The sequence below is a fragment of the Taeniopygia guttata genome, chromosome 2 (assembly GCF_048771995.1).
Source record: "Taeniopygia guttata chromosome 2, bTaeGut7.mat, whole genome shotgun sequence".
Taxonomy (NCBI): domain Eukaryota; kingdom Metazoa; phylum Chordata; class Aves; order Passeriformes; family Estrildidae; genus Taeniopygia; species Taeniopygia guttata.
The window spans coordinates 32,819,540-32,838,746 of record NC_133026.1 but is presented as its reverse complement, the minus strand read 5'-3'; the positions used below and the strand labels follow the sequence as shown (position 1 = coordinate 32,838,746).

At 38.5% G+C, this 19,207-nt stretch overlaps 1 protein-coding gene across 4 annotated transcripts in view; it reads left to right on the top strand.

Annotated features, from left to right (window-relative positions):
• The window catches only part of NPVF (neuropeptide VF precursor), a 49,124-nt gene extending 34,988 nt beyond the window's left edge, over positions 1 to 14,136 (top strand). For 2 of the 4 annotated variants that reach the window (XM_072923997.1, XM_072923996.1), the window contains 3 exons: positions 10,522 to 10,619; positions 12,409 to 12,781; positions 13,655 to 14,136. In XM_072923997.1, coding sequence (XP_072780098.1) covers positions 10,551 to 10,619; positions 12,409 to 12,781; positions 13,655 to 13,662 — 450 coding nt within the window. In that variant the 5' untranslated portion in view covers positions 10,522 to 10,550 and the 3' untranslated portion in view covers positions 13,663 to 14,136. 4 annotated transcript variants of the gene reach the window in all.
• Positions 14,137 to 19,207: the final 5,071 nt, after the last annotated feature.

Here is a 19,207-nt window from a genome sequence, read left to right as displayed (position 1 = left end):
ACAATATTTTGACTTTCTGTAGAAATATATTTACCACAAAGATGGGTTTATACAAAGCTAAGGAAAATAAGTACTCCAAGTTTTCCTGACGTATGGACTGAATTTGGGGTCCTTTTCTCAATTTCTTCTCTCTGAGAGGAACAGGAGGACAACATTCCCTCGCAGACTTGGAATTCACCTGTGTGCAGCAATCTTGTTTAGACAGACATCAATATGTCAAAGGCACATGCTGAATACTGCAGAATGGAAAGCACAAAATGGCTCAAAAATACAAGACCTAGATTTATGGCTCCTTTGACCTATGTGAGAATTAAATATCTGGATCAGAAACGTGCAGAACAAAATCCTGTTTTTTCTACTTATTTTGAAAAGAAACAAGCTTTCAGGTACTGTGAGCACTTGCTTATACAGTGTTACTGCTGCTCATTTTTGCTTTGATTTAAAACTACAAGAGCAGAAGCAAAAATATTCCAGCCTTTTAATATCAATAAAATGTGTGAATTATCTTATATATAAAAAAATCCATTTAAAAAGTCTTGAAAATAGTCGTATAAATATTCTGCTATAAACAAACCAGTTGACTGAGCAAAATAAATTTATACATTTAGGGGAGAAAAGCAGCAGAAAACAATAAGCATTCATTGCCTTCAGAAACCAAAGTGGATAAATAGGTTTAGTCATGTCTGTCCCAAGAGAGTCTCAAAGCATGCATTTTTTTTCAATGTAAAGTGCAAAGAATTGCATTGCATTTTGAATTCCATTTTAAAACTAATTAAAGGTTTGATGGTGCTACTTTTTCTGTGTTGGAATACACTTCAATGCATACTCAGCTTAAGGCATGTGCTCAAGGAGAACTATTCAAGCACTTACATCATTAGCTATGATTTCATGGGCTTTGCTGGATCTGGGCCACAATGTATAGAGCATAGTACTCATCTTGCAAGTGAATGACAAAAATTAATGTAATCTAGGCAATTAATGAAATTAATTTACTCCAGATGTAGGTTGTATATTTCAGAGACTCTTCCTTCTCATTTAATATAAATATTGAGGCTATTTAAGTCAGATATGCAGTGTTACATGGAAGATTTCAGATTTTGCTCACAGAGGCCCCTGAATAGCATCATAAAAATATATTCAGAGGCCAGCTTGACTAATGGGGATATTTAAAAATCTGTTTTGATATTCTTTCCTGTCCATGATATATTTTTGTTTGCTACTACATTTTAGGCTAGTGTCATTTGCAATAACAGTTTGCTAAGTATTTTGACTGCAAACAAAGGTCTGAAAAAGCAAATGACAATTTTGATTCCAGTTTACCAGGAAGACTTCCTTTCCTCATATTTCTCAGTCATATGCCTAAAAAACTCTCTTAAATAAATATCTCACGCCCCCATGTGGTTAAATGGAAATATTACTGAATAAATCCTTCGGCGTGGCTTTTCTCTTTCCCTCTATTTACACACAGCAATGTGTACCCAATGGAGGAAGGTGGCCAAACTGTGAAAGATACAAATTTAGATATTATACTGATAATGAGCATCTACAAAGAAATAAAATCTAGAAAATTCTGAGCTGTTTTAGGAGCTACCATGGACTAACCTATGATAGACTGTATTAAAATCTTGCTAAAAGTGCCTCACCTGAAATTGCAGCATGTATTGCATTGATCAGTGCTTGGAGGGCACCAGCTACAACCCACTTCTTAATGTCTAGGTATCTTAGATTTTTTTATATATAGTTTAATTAAAATATGCCTTGAAAATACCAGCTTATTTTCTCAATCAGTAGATTCAGTGTCAAGGAGTTGGATGTGTGAGCTTTTTCTTAAAGTAAATGCCCAATCTTAGGAGTCTTGGCAAAGCAGATATCAAAATAGATCTTTTAGTATACTTTTTCACATACCAGACTCAAGAAAAAGAATGATTATCATGTGTCACATCCAGCACTTTGTTGTTTACAACAAAAAGGAACAAAGGAGTCTCCACATGTAACTGGTCCTATGACACCACAATGGTAATTTTCTAGATTAGAATTAGTGGTAATTCAGTATTTGTAATGAAACACCTTTTCAATAATTTGTATTCATCTGAAATTGCAGTTCTGCAGACATGTCTATTATACACCCATTAGTCTGCACGTGGAGAAAGGTTTGGTTCCTTTAGGCCACGGACATGCTTTTTGACCTACAAGAGAATCACTGAAAGTTGTACTGAAAGATGTTAATAGAGACACTGAGTTTTTCTAAATGCCAAGGTCAGTACTTCCGTGAAAACCAAAAGCTTCTGGGTATCCCCTACCTCTCTATCCAAACACTTAACTCTCTTAAGCAGCTCCCCAGAACTGTTGCCAAGTTGTGATGCCGTCTCTCTCAGTACTCAGGGCACAATGGGTAGATTGGCCAACTGCGCTGATTGTTAAATGCTTCTGTTCATTTATGTGCACGAAGTAATTGGCACCATTACCTGTGGAGCAGAATACGGCTGTGATGCTACAGCAGACAAGCATATGACACTTCAATTACCTGCCTACTGTGCCCACCCCCTTTTGCTGTGACTACCTCCCTTCCACACTCACAGCTAATCAAATTAACAGTTACGTCCATCTGTTCTGGACCAAAATCCATGGCATGGTGCTAGGGTGGGATCAAGCCCAAGAACTGTTTCTTCCTCAATCTTGGCATCCACCTGTGGCGATCCACACTGACCTCCCCTCAGCCTTCCATTATGGTGACATCCTGTGCAAAAGGCTGGTGGGATGAGCTTTAATTGCAAAATTATTATACAGCAGGAGGGCAAGAAAGAGAAAGGAAAGTATGTGAAAATAGGCGTCTTACAGCTGTTTGTCACACAGAGATGTGAAATGCATAGTCATTACGCTCTCCTGCATCTAGACAAATAGCTGTTAAATGAAACAATCTTTAAAGAGATAGAGAAGCAGAAAAGGAGCCTCCTTCCTCTGTGCCCAGCCTGCCAGCCTGCTCCTAAAGAGCAATTTTAATTTTTTTCTTCAAAAACAAATGAAAGAGTATAAGGGACTATATGATAGGACTAGGTGACCGTTACCAATTTCTCCAGTGATGTACTGTCATAAACAGGAAAATAAGCAGCTCACTACTGTAAAAAATTACAGAGTTGTAATTCCACCAGGGGATTATGGCAAAATCATAAACTATAAGAGCAGAGCTTAAGTGGCCTTATACAGCCACCACAATGCAGCAATGGAATTATAGCACTATAACTCAAAATTTACTTAGTTCTTATACTCAAGAGGAAGGAATTAAGCTTTGGATCAACATCCCGCACAGACTGTCCAGATTTGCTCTTCTCCTCCTGTGCTTTCTGCCTCTTATTCTTTTGCTGCCCTGGTACCACCCACAGCTCACATTGCTCCTAGCACTTCCCTTACAATGAAGCAAGCAGCTCCATACACCAGCAGAACTCCTTTGCTTTTGGGACTGAAACTCCTTGGTTTTGTCTTTTAAGAAAGTCAGTGCAAGGTTCAGGGAACTGAGTAGCAAATGAACTGACTTGGCATTTGATAAGAATTGTCAGGAACAGTATTCTATCAAAAGTTCTCAATGCCCAAGCTGAATGTCAAAATTTAAGAGTGACAATTCCAGCCCATCCCAAAATGCTGGACACCACTGATAACTCCTAGAAGGACCAGTAAGTGTTTTTTACTCATGAAGGTTTAGACAATGCTCTCAGGCACATAGTGTGACTCTTAGTGTATCCTCCACAGGGTCAGGAGTTGGACTCAGTGATCCTGATGGGTCTCTTCCAACTCATCAGATTATATAATAAATTAAGGACCCCTGTGTAACAGTTTTAAAGTGATCTTCTTCATAACCGAGTGAGATTGACCACCGCTTCAGTACACATGGGCCCCAAACTAGCACAGCAATTAAACCTGAGTAACCCTGGTGTTTTCCTCCAGATACTTTTATTTGAAAATGGCATGTCCCATCCTGTGTTCAGGTTCTGGACTTGTCTTCTCAGTGCTTTCTTTTTTTTTTTTTTCTTATTTATTTCTTCATGGGCTTTCTTCATTTACCTGCCCTGAGATATCACAGATGCGCCGTAGAACAGCCAGGTTCCAGTATTGACTTGCATCTAACCATTCCCACTCTTCCCATTGGAAACTTTCTGATCCCATAGCCACACCATAAGGATCAGATCTGCACAAGAATCTGTTCTCTGTATTTCAGATGAAGAGGGAAGCACAATTTAAAAAAAAAAAAAAAAAAATTAAGAGAGAAAGTGACTTTTTTTTCACAAGACCATAAGATTTTAATTGCTAAAGCAGCCAAACTGTCCAGCAATATCCACTACAATTGTCAAAGAAAGCTGCACAAAATTGGCAATAATTGGGCCACTGTCTGCACTGTTAATCTTGTCTCTTTTCCATCAAGTTGGTACCTCCCTTCCTGAGCCTTATTTCATCCAGCTGAGAAGCCCCAGACACTCTTCCTGGGAGGTGGCCCTGGCAGGAGGCTTGCTCAAATAAGCTGGACCTGCTTCTCCAGCTTTGTCAATAAAGTGCTTGTGGTCTTTTTCTTACTCCACAAAACGTAGGTGTTCTCCCTTAATTTTTTTCCTCTCCTAAATTGTTTATGTTTTTTCCTAAAGTGAAAATTAGTCCCTGCAACCCCCAATTCAGCTAATATATAATTTAATCGTCAAACTTCTATGTTTATATACAAGGCACAGGGGAACTATTTAAAAAGCATAATATTTCTAAGGAAAAAAACATTCTGAAAAGGGGGAGAACAAGGAATGAAGGTATTTGTATCTACAACTAGCACAAGTTCCAAATTGAAAAAGTGAAGGAAAAACATTGAATACTTAATCTATTTGGAGTCCCTTGGTTAATTGTTAACTTGAATAAAACCTACTAATGATTTTTTAAAGTCCTGAAGGAGTTTTTAAGGCATAATTTAATGCTGTATTTTTTTTTTTCATGCACTTTCAATTGCCGGCTGTGGACTCTGTATTTAATCAGATTTCTTGTTCTTGTAAGACTTTATGAAGTCTTTCTTGATTTGCAGCCAACCAAAGTGTTTTTAATAATGTATGGTAAAAGGGTTAAATTTTTAATAGACAAGAATGGGCAAGAGTGCTACAAGCTATAGTAAACTAGTAAGTCTGGTATTACACTTTGCAGAGTAGTTAGTAAAAAGGAACATATTGCTATCTCAAATGTTATTGAAAACATGTTTATTTTATTACTAATACAAATGTATAATTGAAGAACCTGTATAATCTGGAATTATTGTTTACACCTTATTTACCAAGAAGAAAAAGTCATTTTCAGCTTGTTAGCATAACAGCTCAAGCCTCTCATTGTATGTCATGCTGTCCTGCTGCTCCAAAAGCTCAAGGAAAAAAATTAAAATGTAAAATTACACATCTATGGACTATATTCAAGGGGAGAAATATCTTATAATAGTGGTGATTAATTCATAGGGGCTAACCTAAAAATGAGATTACTTGTACCTTGATATTTGTATGCATTTGTCCTTTGTTTACTAGTGCCCAGTTAGTGGAGTAAGTTCTATTCTTTAACAGTAGAGTAGGTTCTCCTATTCTGCAAAACCCCAAAAGGTGAGCTAATGCCTCATTAATAAAGAGCAAAATTATCACTGTGTCTACAGTAAATTTACAGACGTTGAGGCTTTACACCTCTGGTATTTCAGCAGAGCCATTCCTGATTTGGTACTGGTTTTCTAACGAAATGTGGCAAGTCTGTTTCTCTGTGCATAAGTGTGTGGCTGTCAGTCACCCTTGATAACTTTCAAGTCTAGAAATAAGTTCAGCTAAATTTGGCAGGGAAAAAATCTCTCTGAAATAACAGGCATAGCAAGAGAGGATAGAGACACTGCTCACAGGAACATTCTAAGGTTAATCCTTACTGGACCTCAGAGATTACCCACTGTCATTTAATATTCAATCAATAAGTTATGGGAAAGCAAGCTTCACTGGTTCCCTTGATCACTGAAATATTTATTATCAGTATGAGAGGGACACCAGGCCTACGTCTACATACAGAGTCAGGATACTGAGTGAAGTGGAAGTATATCTATCTGCTTGGGTCATATATATTCCAGGCAAATACTCCTTGCATTGTGCACCAGAACTGAAGCACAACACAGCAAAGCAAACACAACCCCCTGCATGCCATAGGAATGGGTGAAAAATAAATAGAATTTCTTGACAATGAAAAGGATTACCAATTTTTAAATCTTCTTCAAAATGAGCCATTAGATAGGTCATATAATACATAAAGGCAAAATTAATATATTATGAATGATTTATCATTATGTAAATGCACAGATGCTTATTGGTGTCATGAGTCATATAACATGCAATTTTCACACAATATGTTGTTAATAATGGATAAGAATTTATCACTATAGTCTCATATGAAAAAAGAGCAGTATTAAAACTTGTTCTTTCACTGGAATCAAATAACTGTGCATGGAGTTGCTTATGAAGTTGAGCTACTTTTGCCATTACTACTAATTATATATTAATGTCAAATTTTTAAAGTAGATATCCATCAACTTGTCATAGATCAGATCCACCTTACTCTTATACCACTAAGCCAAAATGCTCCTACCTATGTGCCAGAATGTGCCTACCTACGTTGAAGGGAAAACCTGAAGCAAACACTGCCTTGCCCTGGACTCTATTATGCACCAATGGGAAAACTCTTAAATCATCACTGCCTGTGAGGCTTCTTTCACATGTAGATGGCACAGCTCATTCCTATTGAACTGGGGAATTTTAAAAACAGAAGTCCAGTTATGTTATAGTCCTTTGATTAGCTTGGCTGACAAGTGATGTAAGATGGCAAGAAAAAACAAGCATAGGACCAGAGGCTAAGAAATCAAAAATTATTTTCAACAATACCCAGAGCTGTTTCCCCTCCATGTGCCTTGATCCCTTTGTGGATCAAGCAGAAGCAATTAAAGAATAAACAGCCCACTTCTATGACACAATGTGTCACCAACAAATGTGTCTTCCCTCTGAAAGTAAATAATTTTAATTGATAATGACAGGATGCCTCAGCTGCCTCTGTTGCAGTCAGCTTGGCCAGCTAATGCTGCTGCTGAAGTCATGATCACATTGATGAAGAGCACTTATGTTATCAATTCTGGTACTTGAGCAGTAGAGTCTGACAAATCCTTCTTCAGGAAGGTAACGAACAATCACTGTAATTTCTTGACTTGAACTTTCCAAGGAGTTCCTGCTATAGAGCCATCAAAGATAAATTAACATTAGAAAGTACAAGGATACACAACTCCCTGACTGCCTGGCCTACAAAACACCTGAAATCTTCACTTTATGTTGATTAAAAATCAACATACATAGGAGGTAAGCTGAATGTCAAGAAAGCCTGATTTGGCATGGAAAACAGCAATACATTTTCTTTCTCTGTCCAGGGAAAGCACAATTTGTATTTATGCCAAACACTGTAAGAGAGAATCTTTGGTTCTTGCAAATACTATTTAATTTAGAAGACAAATATTTTCACAGAGTTAATTGCAAGATCATTGATCAAGAGAGGTTCATAAAGCAGCAGCAGCTTAGAGAAAAGGAAGGCCCAGTGGTAAATTACCACATTAGATAGATATTAGAGTGTGAATTGCATTCTTGATTGTTATTGTATGTCTTTATTGTTACCATAAAGTAAAGGAACTTGGAAAATCTGTCTACTCCCACAGAATGAAGCCCCCTGACATGAGGCTCCAGAGAGTCAGTAATCCACATTCAGTCCCTGGTGAAAAGAGACAATTGCTGCCCCTGACCTGCCAGAGCACTAAGACTACATGGGCTCCTTCTAGAGGTCTTCTCCGCTGACATTTTATTCCCTCTGCTTTCCAAAGAATTTGGCTCAGATTTGCAAATACCAAAATTCTGGTATCCCCAGAATTCCATTTCCCTGCCAGGAATATTATTTAAAAACAGAAGACAAATCACCTATTCTGAGAAGAGGGCTCATACCAAGGAACTCAGGACAAATGCATCATCATGCCTTCTTACTTCCAGCATACATGGTTTATATGTGCTCGTACAAGCCCTCCTCATCAATCACTGCTGGTACAGTATCTTTTCCCACCCTATCTACCACATCCCACGCTAAAGCACGTTGTAGAACAGTCTCAGAGAATGCAAGGGGAACCACTGGCCCTTGAGACTATACAGAACTGTGCTTGCTCCCATCACATGAGCCAGAAAAGTGATTTTGCAGCCCGGAAAGCCAACCATAACCTGAGCTGCATCAAAAGAAGTTGAGCCAGAAGGCAAGGGAGGCGACTCTGCCCCTCTACTCCGCTCTCATGAGATTCCACCTGAATTACAGCATCCAGCTCTGGGCCCCCTAACAGAATAAGGACTGTTAGAATGGGTCCAGAGGAGAGCCATGATGATGATCACAGGGCTGGAGAGCCTTTCCTATGAAGACAGGCTAAGAGAGTTGGGGTTGTTCAGCCTGGAGAAGGGAAGGCTCCAGGGAGACCTTAACCATATTTCAGTTCCTCAGTACCTAAAGGAAGCCTACAAGAAAGCTGGAGAGAGACATTTTACAAGGGCCTGTAGTGAAAGGACAAGGGGGAATAGCTTTAAACTTAAAGAATGTGGTTTTGGATTAGATATGGGGAAGAAATTCTTCACTGTGAGGGTGGTGAGACGCTGGAACAGATTGCCAAGAAAAACTGTGGATGTCCCATCCCTGGAAGTGGATGGCCAGCTTGGATGGGGCTCAAAGCAATCTGATCTAGGGGAAAGCACCCCAAACTATGGCATGGGGGGTTGGAACTAGAGGATCTTTAAGGTCCCTTCCAACTCAAAACCATCTATGATTCTATGGTCTTTAAACTCAACCTTTTCTGCTGTCAGCCAGGGCCAGAAGGATTACACACTACAAAAAAACATAGTTCAAAAATGTAAATGTAAATGCAACTGTACAACAGCAAAGGAAATGAACATACAAAAGCCAGTAAATTATTAATATAATTATCTTACTGATACCCATTTTCATATCTTTTAGCAATTTGATGGTCTCTGTCACATAAAAAATGAGTAGACTCTTTGACACCCTCTCCACCTGGGGAAGTTCATCTAAGAGAAACTGTCCCCTTTTCACTTCCAGCTCTGTTAATGGAATTTCCTTCTGAAGGCTGCTTATGGCTTTCAGGATCTCAGTTTCAGGGAATCTGAGGTAGAAATGACTGCAGGCATGCACCCATCAAAACAGCCAACTTAATTAAAAAATGAGATTAGTTGCAAATACTTCAGCTTCACTATGCAGCAAAGACAGTAACATCCTGACAACAGATGAACAGCCCATACTATCCATGCTGTCCACAGCGTAAAACATGTTCTCTTGGGATAACATTGCTAGTGCCATGATGGAATGGACATTTTACAACTCTGGTGTTAAATTGCAAAATAAGATGCCTGGAGTCCAATTGTCAGTGTGAGCACTTAATGCAAGCAATCAAATTTCCTCCATATGGGGCTGATTTTAAGTACTAATTTAAATCAGTTCAAGAATTTAGGAATAACAAATGGAAGAACAACACAATATGCTTTTTTTCTAATATTAGCCTGACTTGCAATCCCATATAGCAACTAATTCAGTGTGTGCTTTAAGGGTAGGCTTAGTCTGCATCCTGAATTTCCTTCTGGGACAGAACATGCACGGCAGTCCAGTGCTTTCACTGTGTTTAGCTAAGTGGCAGATGTCTTTTTAAAAACCACTGTTGGAAATTTGGCCTGAAAAATATAGATGTATCATAGCCTTTGGAATTTCTAAAAATTCACGTTACGGGCAGGGTTTTAAAAGCACATACCTAACCCATTATAAATGCAAACGAATATGTCAAATTTAGAGCACAGACATTATGTACATCAATAGATTACGTTGATGCATACCATCTCTAAGGATCCGATCAACAACTCCAATGCACAGCACTTGATTTTAATGGGACAAATGTTCCTAGGTGTACATAAGTATAAACAAGCATTCTGTGGTCCAAAATGATTGTTTGAGCAGAAGAATGCTTACATGGGGAAAGCTTCTTTTCCTAGTCCTTCTGAGGACACTGATACAAAAGAAAGAAACAAGGTGATTTTGTCTACCAGTGATGGAGCGTTGTGGCTATTGTATATGCCTACTGTTGTGGCTCTCAAAATTAGCTAATTAACACATACTTCACCAGAAGAAAATATTTGTAAAGTTAGCGTGTCTTTAACAAGGAGTTATGTTGTCTAAGAAGCTCCACAAAAGAAATTCCCAACATTCTTTAATGTATTCAAATTACTTCCTTAATTAATATTGGGAATTGGAGCTTTAGAGATTGATGTCATGGCGAAAAAAAAAATTGTTTTGTTTTCTGGTTATATAAAAAGATGGCAGTTTTATTTTCTGTACAGATTCTGAGCTCTCTAAGTAAGCTTAACTTGAAAAAAATGAAAGTAATTTCAACCAAGAAGCTAATTCTGTTTGCTTTAGCTACAGTGGTCTTTCTCACATCAAACAGCATGTGCCTAAATGAACCAATGAAGTCCAGGCTGCAGAGCAAAGAAGACAATGATGATAAATATTATGAGGTAAGACATGTATTACTATGACATTGTCTGGGGGAACTGTGGGTCAGATCCTGAGCACACTGGATGTCCTAAACTCATTCCACAGCATTCAGCATTGCAGCACTAGCAGTATGAAAAAAGCTTGTCAAAAGAATTTTCAAGAAATTCCTTAGCTCAGACACACATACTGTGTAAATCAACTCATGTTTCAATTTTCTTGCAGTACAGTTTTGTGATTAGGTTGTGACTTTTTCTGAAATGTTTCTTACTTACACAGTGAGTCCTAAATTAACATTCCTGTCAGGTGTTTTATGCACATAATATAACTGATAGATTATTAATCCAAAATTAATAAAGGCGTGCTTGTAATACTCAAAGGATAATGATAAACAGAGAACATTTTAAATCTAATATACTTAATGGTCTTAAAATTTTACTCTGGAAATTGCCTATAAAAATTTCTTTGCAGGGTTGCATATTTATTATGTCTCAATAGGTGCCAAATGAAATTTGCACACCTCATCCCTATTATTTTTCATGTCTTCCCTGCAAATACTCCCTCGGAAATGGGAGCCAACCTCTCTTTTTGACTTACCATCATCGGTACAACGAACATCCTTCAAAACAAAATACAATTTGAATTATGCTAGTCAAATCCTCTGGACTGTAGCTCACTATCTTTTATATACTTCCAGAAGCAGTGCGCAGGTGCATCAGAGGGATAGTTTATTTAAAGTTTAAATCATGAAGTATGAACTAGAATGGCTCATTCCGGATTTCTGCAAGTAACTGGAGAAGCTCACAGGGAAGACAAACAGGGATAAGGGAGTGAAATTATGATTAGTAGCATTTGTGTTTTCAACTGAAATTTAAATCCATATTTGTACATATTTGCTGTTAAGTCCTGGAAACTTAGTTTTGTCACAAAAGTAAGTTGCTTTCAATATGCCCAGGCAAGAACACTGCTCTATAAGGGTCATACTGATAAAGCTACTTTTCAGGCAACAGCTGCCCTTTACCTCCTCAGACAGGTAATATACTAGGCTCAGTTCTTCACTGTATGACAGCATAGATATAGAAAGTGTGTTTTGTGCTGGTTGCACAAAGATTAGGAACCCAGGAGCTCCAAATGCATCTCGCAAGCTAGTGGAGGACCAAACCCATTTAAATCTCAGGGCAACTTCTAGGCTGCAAGGCCAGAACAGGTATGATATGAACTTGACCCAAAAGCTTTCCATTCACTTCCCTGCCTGACAGCCTGGATGGATAGTGGGTCTAAAGCATCCACCCAATGCTGAGGAAGAAAAGAGCTATACCTTCAGGTAGTTTGGTCCATCCTCCTGTTCATCCAGAGCAGATGAGTAAGAGTCTGGGTCTGTGTGAAGTCACAAAATATGTTCAGCATCTTCCACTCCAGAGAACTTCAGGTGGTGATACTAGCAAATGTGGACCTGACAGCAGCTGCTGTCCTATCTGAGCTGACTGCACAGGTACTGACACCTGTGCCCAGAAATATTTCCTACTGACACTATTTGAGCTGAACCATTTGCTGATACTGATGGAAATATGCCCTTGTGGTCAGAGCCCTGAAAAGGTAAGCAGGACAGCATGTGAAATAATCCATATGAAGGAGCTCATTTTACAATAGAGTTTAGCAAATAGATCTAAAAAAATATTACATATTCAAAAAAATAAGAGCATTACCCAGCAGCTTTCTAAGGAGGTACGAAATTGAATACTTTGTGTCATTGGTAGCTGGGGTAATTCCCTATAAAATAATCATATCCTTTTTAAAATTATTTTTCATTAGATTAAAGATAATATTTTAGAAGAAAAGCAGAGAAGTCTCAATTTTGAAGAAATGGAAGACTGGAGATCAAAAGATATCATTAAAATGAATCCTTTTGCAGCAAGCAAGATGCCAAATTCAGTTGCTAATTTACCTCTTAGATTTGGAAGAAATTATCCAGAAGAAAGAAGCATTAAACCATTTTCTAATTTGCCCCTGAGATTTGGAAGAGCTTTTGGAGAGAACATACGTAATCATGCTCCAAAGGTATCGCACAGGCTTGAGAGATCTCCTCTTGTTAAAGGTTCCAGTCAGTCACTTCTAAATTTGCCACAGAGATTTGGGAAGTCACTGCCTGTCAATCTGCCTCGGGACGTTGAGGAATTTGAACCAGGTAATGCAACACAAGTGTTCATGCCACATATGAAAATGCATATTAAATCATAGGTTAGCAATGATTAATACAGCTAGAATTCCTCTAGGAATATTCCTAAGCATTTCAATATGAGTTCAATTTGCCAAAAGAAAGACTGCAGTTCATCAAATCAAAAAGCTTCATCAAAAGTAGTAGAGAATCTTTTTATAAAACCCTTTTAAATGAGAAGGTGCCAAATAGCCAAATCTGAAAATGTTTATATGACAGGATTAGATTTGATTTTTTTTAGATCAGGTTTCATTTTGAAAAGTCATAGCATTGGTGAAGAAGGATCAGAATCATTAAAATATCCAATTTCAGCACTATAAAATTACAAACTTACCTAAAAATTATTCCTCCATTTTCTAAATGTATGAAAATTAGAGTTAAAAAAAGGGCACAATTCCAAGCTGAACAGCAGCATTCTGGAAATTATTTTTTCTCATCCAATCCTATTTTTTTCATTTTTTCTTACTGAGACAATATTTGAGATTTTGATTTTTCATTCCGTGTTATCACAGAAAAGTTTTTATGACAACTCAGAATTTTTTTCAGGATAGAAAAACTATTTCCTGCTAGTACTAAGAATAATTTAAACCAGCCCTTCAACAATAGTCCTTCTTATCATAGCTGCTGCCTTACTGAAACTGCCCATTTGTCTTTTAACCAAGTTTCAGTTGGCTACTCCTGACCTCCATCTGACACATGCATAAAGTAGAAGTTCAGGCCAGAAAAGATAACAGATATATTAGAAGCCAAGGTTCTCTCTCATTTAATTTGATTCCTTTCATTCCTTTCTCACTGTCTCACCTAATTATAACAGCTTTTGTTTTATTTGTCTGGTATTTTTAGGGATATGAATTCTAACAGTTACGTTAATACTGGAATGAAATTATGAAGACAGAATTTGAAAGACTTGGAAAAGCTGCAATGTGTTTTCAAAACTAAAGGTCATGAAAAGGAAACATATGAATTGAAATGCAAACCTACCTTCATGTATGCATAATGTATTTTTTTCTGTACAAACCCCTGACAAAAAAGGCAATGATAATTGTAATGATTGTTGTAGTAGTTTACTTCAGTGGCAGTGTAGTATAAATTCTATTTATTTCTGTGCTACTTATGTCCTATTGGTTGTAAAACCAAATTTCAGAACAATGGCTGTATAATTTACAGTATTTTAAGCAGGATTAAAAGAAGCATAAAATTAATAAAGATGCATGGTTCAAATAAAAAGAAGCCTATGATGTGAATAATAAGAATGAGAAGAAGGATCAAAACTGCTGATAGCCTTTATGTCATGAGCAGCTAAATAAAATCAAGTGTTGAGAAAACGCTTTTCCTGTTTTTTATGGGTCATCTTAGATATAAATCTCAAAGGCAACTTGTCTCTCTGGCAGCTGGCTCCTACACCTCTTCTTCTGCTCACAGCTAGTCCAGCTTTAAACTGACATTTAGAATCACACACAAATGGGTGCCTTCATCAGCAGCCCTTTGGTGCTCAGTCTGTTCAATAGCTTGGAACCAGACAATCTGTCTCTCTCCAGTTCCCAGCCTTCAGACCTCCAGGTCCCTTTGACTCCTCAGTCACTGGCAATCAGAGCACTCACTCTGCTGTCCAGCTGGCCTGGCTTGAGGGTTGCACTCAGATCATACAGACCCACATTCACAGTGCCCATGCACAGTGTCCATTCGGCTGAACCTCCTCAAGGCATTGAGTGGTTCTGTTCGAGTCCCATCAATAACTGGTCTGGGAGTTCTGCTCTTTGCTACTGTCCTGTTGCCTCCCCTTCCTCAAGGTTTGGGTATCTGAGAGTTTATTACTTCTCCTGTCTCTTGTCTTAGTCTTTATGCTGAAAAACTAATAACAGATTACCTTACATTCCACATATCTTTACAAGAACCTGGAAAAAAACTCTATCACATTGACCAGATCAATTCATAGATGGGACAGAGGCTGAGTTGCCATTCTTCCACAAAGTTAATGAGGCTACAGGAAATACAATACTATTCAAGCTGTGTCTGGTGAATCTAATTCAATCCAAAGGAATTAGATTATAGTCCTGAGAATATCTATTCTCTCTACTCATTTATACCTGAAATAACAAAGGGAAAGGAAATTCTAAACAGATAAAAACCAGTGGGGTTACACTTTCTGAATATAAGAGTCCCAAACCAATCTTTGGGTTTTTCTCTGAGCCTCAGAAAACACTTTACCTAACAAAGACCTGTTGAAAGACTTGTTTTACAGTATAATAATTGGGTACAACAGCCAAGTCCATGCTGAAGGACACTGGTCAATAAATTGTGTGTGGGGAAAGTCAAAGATTCAGGCTATGAAGTAGAAGTCTTGCAATTGCCTACCACCAGAACAGGCGTCATTTATTCCTCAGTCAGGAAAACCAGGATCTTTAAGTGATTTACAGTCAAATTGATAGCAGAAGGAAATGTCCTGAACTTTGAGCTGTGTTTCTGGTCCTGCAAACTTCACTGCACATCATATGAACCAAAAGGAAACAAGATTTGTGAGAATCCCTGAGCAGCAATAGAAGCTGCCTTTTTAAGGTACATATCGCCTAGCAACAGGGAAAGGGTACACATCTATTGGCATTAATGATAGCTGCTGTGGGAGGAAAGCAGAAGCCCAAACACTGGCCCAGCAGCAGGTACAATTAAGTTGTCCTCTTATGGCAAGCTTCATAGCATGGATACAGGAGGTGGCTATTGATTTATTTTCCCTTAGCAGAGGAACTGCTAGCTGCAAAGTACATAAAGTAGGAATTATGCTATGCTGTGCAAAATTTCTGTTTGGCTTGAGAGCACATGAGCCAAGAAAACAATCACTGGATAGTGCAACAGGAGGAGAAGGGGCACAACAGGCAGCATACATTGCTCTAGCTATCACTCACTGGATTATTTATTATCCACATACAGATATTATTCATGAATTGGGAAAAAGCAAAGAAAGGACACAAGTAAATCAATTGACAGACTATTGAGACTTCCTGGCATGAATTCTTGTAGGGTTCAGGAGCTCCCAGCCTTTCTTGCCATACAAGCAATATTTATGCCTATTATTAAAGTCTCCATGCAAAAAACCACCAGGCTTATTTTAGGTCCTGACTTAAGCTTATAGAGAAGACAGCTGACAATGTACTGATTAATTTATAAGTCCAAAGGCTCATCATGGGGTTGATTTCAATATACCATTTAGACAGATTTACTGGAGTGTAAAGTGACACTTTTGATTTACCCTCAGAAGGAGCCAGACTTGGGAATTGTGTTTGAAATCTGTCAGTCTTAGATTCCTTTCAATTGCTTTTGCAACTGCCTTTTGCATTTGCTTTATAATATGAACCCTGGGTTAACCTTAGCAACAACAGACCACTAGAAATTTCCAAACTTTAAGCGAGACATTTTAAAAATTTCCCCAAGTTAAAGAGCACCTGTTAGCAGGAATTGGAAATGCTTTCATTAGTGCCACCCACAAAAGTACATCTGGCACAGATACACTGACAGCCATGGATGTCTGATTTGCACTCTCCTGATGACATAGTGTAGAAGGGCCTCATCTAGTGCTACTCAGATCTTTTGTAGCACAGAGTTTGGATGAAAAAATTCGTGCCACTAGGAAAGAAAAGAAAAGCTTACAGTATCTTTATGTATATTCTATCTCATGAAAAATGGATTGGTAAAAATACAATTTTCATCTCTTCATATCCGTTCATAAGTGATTAGACAGAAGGTCAGTCCTATGGCTTTAGTCAGAACTGTATCCAATTAAAATTTTAGTGAAAACCAAGGTTTCTTTTGCTGTTATCATAAAAATTATCCACTTAGATCCCTAGAGTGAACTGGTGGAAGAAATATTCTAGATTGGTTTTCAGAAAACCGAGATACCTCTGTAGGCTACAATTGTACTTGTTCCATCCTTTTATTACCATCCTCCAACATGCTGATAATGCATAAAGTGAAATGAAAAACAGAAGGGTACTTCCATTGTTTGCAAGTCTTAAAAAAGGAGTCACGTGATTAAGACAGACATAGGTCAGAAAAACCTTGCACAGGAAAATTCATGTTGCTACATCCCAGATTTTCAGAAGCACCCAAGTACTGCTTTGTCTTGCACAGCAATACCTCAGCAGATAATTATTTATGGCCATGCTTTCAACAGGATGTTGGCCATGCTTTCAACAGAATGTTGGACCACGTGATCTCTTTTCTCCTCATATCTATTTGGTACCTCAGCCACACTGAAAGAAATATTTAAATAATGGAAACTGGAGCTAAACCTGCATACTGTAGCACAAATGCACAGACGTGCAGCAATGTAATAGGAGTGCTGTAGGGCACACAGAGCCATGTAATTGTCTTTGCAAATACCACGTTTGTGAATATACAAGTAACAAATAATAGATGAAAAGTGGTTCAAAACCAGTAGTAACTATTAGGAATACTGTAAACCAAAACTTTGTTTGGGTTTTGACCCTTAGTTCCTAAAGCCACCCCACCTCACATGAAAGAAAACATTAAATCAGTTTGTATCACTGAGGTTCAAAGTGCATCATAAATCTCTGAGGAGCTTTATATTAAAGTTATCCGTTGAAAACAGATTTACAGTTTGTGGAGATGCTTGTGGTGGGCTGATGCAGGGTGGACAAAAGGAGCCTACCAAAATCACTATATCACTTCCATCTTCAGCTGGACAGTTAAGAAAAAAACATAACAAAAGTCTCATGGATGAAGACGAGGAAGATCACTCCCAAATTCTCTACCTCCACCTCCTCCAACCCTGCAGTGCAATAAATGGGGATTGGGGTCAGTTAACCAAGTGATGTTCCTGCCATTCCTTCCTCCTCAGGGGGAGGACTCCTCACACTATTCCTATGCTTCAATGTGGAGTCCCTCTTCCTGGAGACACTCCTCCATGGGCTTCTCCAGTATGAGTCCTTTAATGGGCTGCACATCTTCACAAACTGCCACAGTGAGTCCCTCCCATGTGGTGCTGTCCTTCAGGAACAGACTGTCCAGTGCGGGTGCCCTGCAGGGTCACAAGTGCCAGGAAAGCCACTCTAGTGCAGGCTTCCCACGTGGGTCACAGCCTCTTCGTGGCACCCACTCGCTCTGGCATGGGGTTCTCCATGGGGTGTAGGGGGACAGCCTGCCTCACCTGGGTCTGCAGGATGCAGGGACATCTCTGCTCCAAAGCCTGGAGCACTTCCTGTTTGGCTGAATTAGTGAAGGAGAACAGAGGGGAAGTTCTAAAAATCATCTGCTTTTCTTAGCTGCTTAACTCTGCAGGTACTTAAAATACATCCACATCTTGGGGCAATAAAAGTGTTTGGAATTTATTCTAGGGCCAACATGGAGAAATTTATTTGTAAAAGAATGGAGGCAAACTTTCTTTGAACTCTGCTGTTGAAGAGAGAGGATCAAGGAAAATACAAAAGCACGTGTTTGGTGCTGAGCTTGTCTTTGAGTGTAGTTACCATTTTGACTAAATACCTACTTGCCTTTAGAGACCATCATCAATTCTGAGTGGTGCAGGTTTGCCTGTCCCTCAAGACACATTTCAAACTAAAATGTACAGCCCAATTCAGCAGCTGACTTCTTTTGGCAGCTATGAAAGAAAAGTCAGAAGTTTAATTTAGATTCCTGTGAAGCAATTCAATACCAGTGGAGGTAGAGCAGCCTATAGTGTAGTTATACTGGGTATAACTACCTATACTGGGATCCATATGGCTTATGGACTCTTGAAAGAAGTGTGAACCCAGGCGATTCTGAATTGCTCTTGATGTGTCAGTCTGCGGTAAGAGCAGGGCCAGGGAAAAGAGCAGACAGTTTTCTATTCAGAAAGTTCTTCCTGTGTCTGCTCAGCCACAATTACAAGTTTCTGGAAGTTCTGTATTTCAAGACACTTCCTACCAAATATGTTCTGCAGATATTTATACTGCATATGATTTTATGAACCCGGGGTTGGGGGGGCCTGGAGGATTTCAGAGCCCACCCCCATCTCAAATGTGTAACTAGTGATAAATTCTTTCTGGGCCTTATTTCCCTCTGCTGCTAAGTGCAGATGGTGAACAGTTTGGCACTGGGACAACATGTGCAATAGAGATTTTCTTAGTTAACCCAGAAACCACCAAGATGAGGATACAGTAACTTGGGCTGACTGAAAAGCAGCACATAGGAAAATGTTTGCAGGTAATGTATAAATTCAGGGTTTTTTTCCCATTTTCCAACATGTAACAGAAAAATATTCTCATTTGTTAGTATTATTTGACAGTGAATAATCTATTCTTGTTTTTTACAATAATTTTCCCTTAAATCACTATTGCATTATATGTTCTTACATGCATGCTACAAAATTTCTTGTCCAGACCCTCACCAGCTAATAAGCACAAG